At 39.4% G+C, this 6129-nt stretch overlaps 1 protein-coding gene across 3 annotated transcripts; it reads right to left on the bottom strand.

Moving 5' to 3' along the window:
- Nucleotides 1-1105: 1105 nt before the first annotated feature.
- On the bottom strand, nt 1106-5505 carry LOC115573737 (mucin-5AC-like). 3 transcript variants are annotated; one of them, XM_030404653.1, is made up of 9 exons: nt 5103-5505; nt 4559-4891; nt 4154-4435; nt 3766-4014; nt 3347-3448; nt 3234-3262; nt 3055-3111; nt 2697-2765; nt 1106-2521 (listed from the first exon to the last, which is right to left on the bottom strand). In XM_030404653.1, exons 1-9 carry the CDS (start codon nt 5209-5211, stop codon nt 2387-2389), a joined length of 1365 nt encoding a protein of 454 aa, XP_030260513.1. In that variant the 5' UTR covers nt 5212-5505; the 3' UTR covers nt 1106-2386. The 3 variants fall into 3 exon arrangements, with proteins under 3 accessions (XP_030260513.1, XP_030260515.1, XP_030260514.1); XM_030404655.1 differs by having other exon boundaries at nt 3359-3448; XM_030404654.1 differs by having other exon boundaries at nt 3769-4014.
- Nucleotides 5506-6129: the final 624 nt, after the last annotated feature.

Raw genomic sequence — 6129 nt, 5'->3', positions numbered from 1 at the left:
AGCAACACTTCTTCATAGTTTTGCTCTATGTCCAAGGGTCCAATTGTTTTGGATCGATATATGTAACATCATGTCTGGGGTCATGAATACTTCAATCAAACCTGAGCCTCTGTTCATCATACTTGGAATATCGGAGTTCTTTAGGAAACTAAGTGTGGCGCAGCAGCGCTTTCTCTCCTATTGTTTCATAATAGCAAAGAGATTAATTCTCATCTTATGGAAGAGCACAACTGTACCTACCTCTAAGATGTGGTTAGAGGATTTAACTAACACACTTCATTTGGAAAGAATAAGGTACGTACTGAAAGACAGGCTCAAACTATTCAATAAAACATGGGAACCCTTCATTTCATTCCTTAAAACTACAAATTCAGTGCAGCAGTTTGCATCCTAGCATATGACATATGACAACTGTAATGGTTTTAGAGTGAAGGTCTCCGCGAGGGAGGTTGGTTGGGGTGGAGGTACATGGTGAGGGGCTAATCTGTGGGGGGGGGGGGATAGTGTTGGGGATCCTGGTCAGCCTTATGCCATCTCCTTGCCTTGTTGCTACTTGTCTTGTTTTGCTTTGCCTTGCTTTGATGTTGTACCACTTAAGCTTAAAGTTTACTGCCTATTTGTTTTTTTTTTTTTTGGTTTTTTTTTTTTTTTTTTTCTTTAAGTAGTTATTAAAAAGGCTTTCAGAATGTATAGGTGAAGTGTATGCAAATTGTATGCTTTAATAATAAAAAGACGTTTGATAAACAATGGATTAAAAAAAAAATAATTGCAAATAAGTGATGGACACAACTGGGACACACTTGTTGTTGCCATGGTTTGCATTATTAGAGTCATTTATCAGTGATAGAAAATATCTGCTCAACTTGATTTAGATGGAAAAATATTATTGCCACACTTCTTTTATCTTTGCTGCACTCTGCACAACTGATTTTTGTGATCAGATGATCGCAAGGTCCAGCTTTTGGTGGTAAAATTACAGTGTTGATCATCTTTAAGCGGCTCAAGATGCAATTTATTATTCTAAAGACGTTTCTCTACAAAATATAACAAGAAAATGCTAAATTGTTCGATGATAATGTCGATAATGCTGAATATACACAGGTTGTTTGGTTCAATTATTGATTTATTGAGAGATATAGATGTTAAAATGACTGCAAAAAAAACAATAACAAGAGATAAAAAAATAACAGCAAAAAAACACATCTTTAACTAAACATTAGCATATATTTTTTTTTTTACAAAACGGTGCCTTGGAATGTTTTGGTTGTGATTTATTGATCAAAAAGCAAAATACTAGAGGTGTATGAATCGTGACTCATCCAGATCTTTAACCCGGATGTTTAAGATAACCCGTGAGTCGCAAATCTCAAGTATCATTGACTCGAATCACTTGAGTCCTACTAAAATCAAATGGTGTAGCTGATGGAGCCGTATACATAGCAAGCTCGTAGCTTATTAGCTCGCGAGCCTGTGCCGGAAACACAGCAGCAGACTCAGAGCTTGCAACTTGAGTCAGAGCAGGATAGCGCTAACAGCCGGCTACATTCTGAATGAGTAACAGGCGAGCGACTGAAGTCTCTGGGTTAGACTTCCTCGAGACAGTGTGAAAAGCACTTCCCTGTCATAGTACAACAGAAGCCATTCTTCCACTTCTGAAATAACATAATGTTACACAATGTTCTGCAGGTATTCTAGGCTACTGTAGGTTTGGTGTATAGATGTAGCATGATAAAATGAAACTAGGTCAATCGATCTTTTCAAAATAAAATAATTTATATATGAATATTATATATAAATATTAAGTATAACTTGTGTGCATGTCTGCAACAAGTGAATCCACAGAACCTCCTACTACGTTAGTGGTTAAGAGACAATGGACTAGGACTGAGTTTCCATGGTGATTAGGCAATACTCAATACTCAAGTGACTCAAGTGACTTGCACAACCCGGTTCAATTTAGTGAGTGACTCATAATGATTCGAATCCTTAAAAGGAACCGTATTTACCAGCTCTACAAAAAACAAGCGTGACCTCTGTATTCTGGTTTATGAAATGACCTGGGATCCTCAGAGCACCTGTTTTCTGATACCTACACTACAAAGACAATCTGGAATTTGCTCTTTTTACATATTATCATATACAAGCTCCTCCTGATTGCAAATTCATCAGGAAAGATGTACCATATATTATCTCATTAGCTTATTTACATTACAAGCAGCCACATAATTCTGTGCTAATGTCCTGCTAGTTAAACTACTGCACCTTGTACTGGATAAAAGGCTTGTTACAGCAAAAAATCCTCCAAATGATCATCAAGCATTTACTAAAATCCATTATCAATGTAAAACAAGTGGAGCAACATGAGCTGTGACGACACTGTGGCCTCTTATTTCTTTGGTTTGTTGATGGTGGCGTACAGGTCGCTGGGATCAGCAGACGCTGCAGCAGAAAGAGAGGAAGCTTTGATGGTGGTGTAGGTCACTGCTTCATCATCATCGTCATCTCCATCTTTTCCCTGAGCCTTAAAACAATAAACAAACAGTACAACAGATAAATGACACAATATGGTATTAGACAGAATGATGCAAGTAACCACAACTTCATGAAATTCAGCAGCACATGAACACAACACGATGAAACAACAACAACACAAAAGTGATTCAGTTTGAAGTCTGAAGATTTCCTGTTTTTCTTACCCGATCTCTCCTGTTGGTGTTCCTGGTGTAGCTGACGGAGGCGTAGCAGACTCCATCTCCAGGCTCAGCCTGCACAGAGAGGACAGCATGTAGATTTAATGTGACTCACACTTTTCACTTTATTCTCTTCTAGTCTAACATTATTTTAAATTATTTTAATTCTGCCAACGTGCTCATGCTGTCTCTCATGTTTCAAATGACGTGTCGACATGTTGTGTAGTAGTTTATCTGTGGTGGTTTGACCTCTGTCTGACTACTCATGCTTTCCTCTAGTATAGTCCCTTGTGTTATCTGACTTCCCTTTTTTTATCTTTATCACACAATCTCACAGCATCAAGGCGGCAGTGTGTGATCTCACCGTGCCCTGACTGGTTTCTGGAGCAGAATGAGTCACTGCAGGGTTTGAGGTCAGTCCCTAAATGAACACAGTTTGGTCAAAAAGCATCTTACAGTTCACTGAACACAGATGCAGTCAGGGTACAATTAAACCACCTGTGTAACATAATGCAGTACATCTGTGCAGGATATTATACTCACAACATTGTCCTCCATCCGTGTGTTGTTCTCTGAAAAGACAAACAGAGAGTTGACTTTAGCGTCCACAAAGAAAATCCAGTTTAGTTGTAACATCTGGTTTAAAAAAGTTTTACCTGTGCTCTCACCTTCAGCTCTCTTCCTCCTGATGACTTTCACAACAATGATTAAAAGTGCCACTAAGACCACAGCCAGAATGATGAGCAGCCACCACCAATCTGGAAACATAATGACAATAATTGAAGAGTGTTGGCTGCAGCTTCCTGCTGAAGAGATTACATGTCATTTTAATTTGACACTTTTAGTACAAAGACTGAATCCAGTGTGAACACAGTCTTCATCTACTTTGACCAAACAAGCAAACAAAACACATCACCCACTTAACTCAACGTCCACTTACGGATTCTTTCCAGAGCTTTCAGCTGTATGTTGCCATGACAACAAAAAACTTATAATACCACAGAAACTCAATTAAGACACAAAGTGTCTGTCAGCATGTAACAGATTGTAGAAGCAGATCAAAATGTTCACTAACTACTCTGTGGTTCTGATGAAGCACCATCAGTCCCAGACCCTGTTGTGTTGGTTCCTCCTGTTCTGCTGGTGTCACTGGATTCAGTTGTTGTTGTTGTTGGTGGTGGTGTTGTTGTTGTTGGTGTTGTTGTTGTTGTTGTTGTTGTTGGTGGTGTTGTTGTTGTTGTTGTTGTTGTTGTTGGTGTTGTTGTTGTTGTTGGTGGTGGTGGTGGTGTTGTTGTTGTTGTTGGTGTTGGTGTTGTCTCCTCACCTGAACAGATAAACATAACTCAACAAACGTTTCAGTACAAAACTTGTGTTGTGATGTAATATTAAAACTTCAAATCCTTAAAATAAACAAATATTTTCTGTAATTCTTCACATCAGTTTGAAGATCAACATATTATCACCTGGTTTGTTTCCTGATGACTGAGGTCTGAAGGGAAACAGCTGCTGCTCTTTGTCACCATCAGTCACTGAACAATTCAGATATTTAAACTCTGACTTGTAAATGTGATGAGAAGATGGAGCACGCACAGAGGCAGAGCAGGGAGACTGTGATGTAGTTACACCTCGGTTATCTTTATCCACCTCTTTACCCTCAAACAGCCACTTCACTGTGTGTCTACATGGTCCATATGTCGACACAGAGCAGGTTAATGTCACCTCATCATGGTTCTGATGTTCAGTCACTGGTGAAGATGGAGATATTGTGAGAGAAAGACAACAAGAGTCAAATTAACTTCATCACTGTGATCATAATTGTTGTAATGTTTCACAGTTTGATCTGAAAACATGATGATGTAAATACTCACTGGAGACAACAGACAGATAAACCACAGAGTCTGAAGAACTTTGAGCTCCTCTTGATTTGTACTGCTGACAGACGTAAAGACCAACATCCTCGACTGTGACATTCTTCACACCTAGAGAACAGTTCTCTGTGACACTCAGTCTGTCTTTAGCTTTTACATGTTTATCAATCTGCCCATGTCCAACCAGCTCTACTGTTGGTTTGTTTCCTAAACCACTGAAGGTCCAGGTAGTGCTGTCACATTTTTGCTGAGGCTTTATCATATTTTCACAAGGCAAAGTGACGTCATCTCCAACTGTGACAGTGAAGGAGGCTGGAAGGTTTTCGGCTGCTCCTGTTTACAAGATCAGAGAAAAATATGGAAAATAAACTGAAATGAGAAAAAATCTGTGATATTTCTTTATCCTTGTTTCTAAAAGTTCACTAAACTCACCATGTTGTAAACACACAACACATTTTGTTGTCTTACTTCAAGAAAATATATTAAATAAAGTACAATGTTGCAGTGCACCTTCCATTTCTATATGTGATATACGTCTTCTTACCTGTGAACTGAAGCATCGCTGTCACAAATGAAGACATTAGAATCCATTTGAACTGGACCATCATGATTCTCTGTCTCTCTCCTTCTTCTGTCTCTCTTCTTATGATCATCTGAGTTTCTAAAGTCGTGCTTTAGTCGAGAGAAGCTGCACCTACTTCCTGTGGTTCATATGATGTCACTTCCTCATTCTTAATCTTTGTCTGATTTAGATTTTCATCTCACTGAATTTCTTGCAAATGTCCCAGTTTCCACTTTTAGAGGTTTGAAATGTAGTTTTGTGTCATCCACAGTGACTGACAGCAACCACAAACTCTTGATCAGCAACATGAGATGCAGCCATCAGTGAAGAGGTCAGAGGTCAGAGGTCGCAGCAGCCCGACAAAGATCCTGTGAAACTGGAATGAGCGAGTGAAGAAGACAAAGTCACTGATTACAAGACAAAGGAAAATGTTTGAGTCAGTCTAACACTGTAACAAACTATATGAAGACTCTTATTGAGTCTCAAGTTCACTCTGTGTCCAGTCCCACAGTGTATTTGTGACACTGACGTGTTTCACACATATGTTAGTATTCTGAGACCTGTTGGTTCCTCCTTCTGTCTCTGAACTTGTTTCTCAGAGAAGTGAAGGGGAAGTGTTTAGAAGAGAATGTGGGTACAACAGCAGCAGAGCTCTGCAGGTGTTAGCCTCTAATGATGAGCAGATAAACATGAGGAACACACAAAGCTCACAGGAACACACAGTCCACACTTTATTAGGACAGAAGACAAAGAGGCGCTTATCAAATTCTGTTGAAAACCACTTGAACTCCTGGAAGGTTTGGAGTCACTGAGACTAGTTACAACAAACTGTTGCAACACTGATGAGCGTCCTGACTGAACTGACTTTAACTGTCACGACGTGGAGGATCAAGCCTCCATGATATGTGCTGCTCAACTGGACAGTTCCAACACTTCACCTGTGGTCTGGAGGTTGTTCATGCTGTATGCTCACTGCAGACACGACTAGCTGGACATTTAAGATGTGTGA

The sequence above is a fragment of the Sparus aurata genome, chromosome 22, assembly GCF_900880675.1.
Source record: "Sparus aurata chromosome 22, fSpaAur1.1, whole genome shotgun sequence".
Lineage (NCBI taxonomy): Eukaryota > Metazoa > Chordata > Actinopteri > Spariformes > Sparidae > Sparus > Sparus aurata.
Note: the sequence above shows the minus strand (reverse complement) of the source record. Positions and strands in the feature narration are given on the sequence as shown.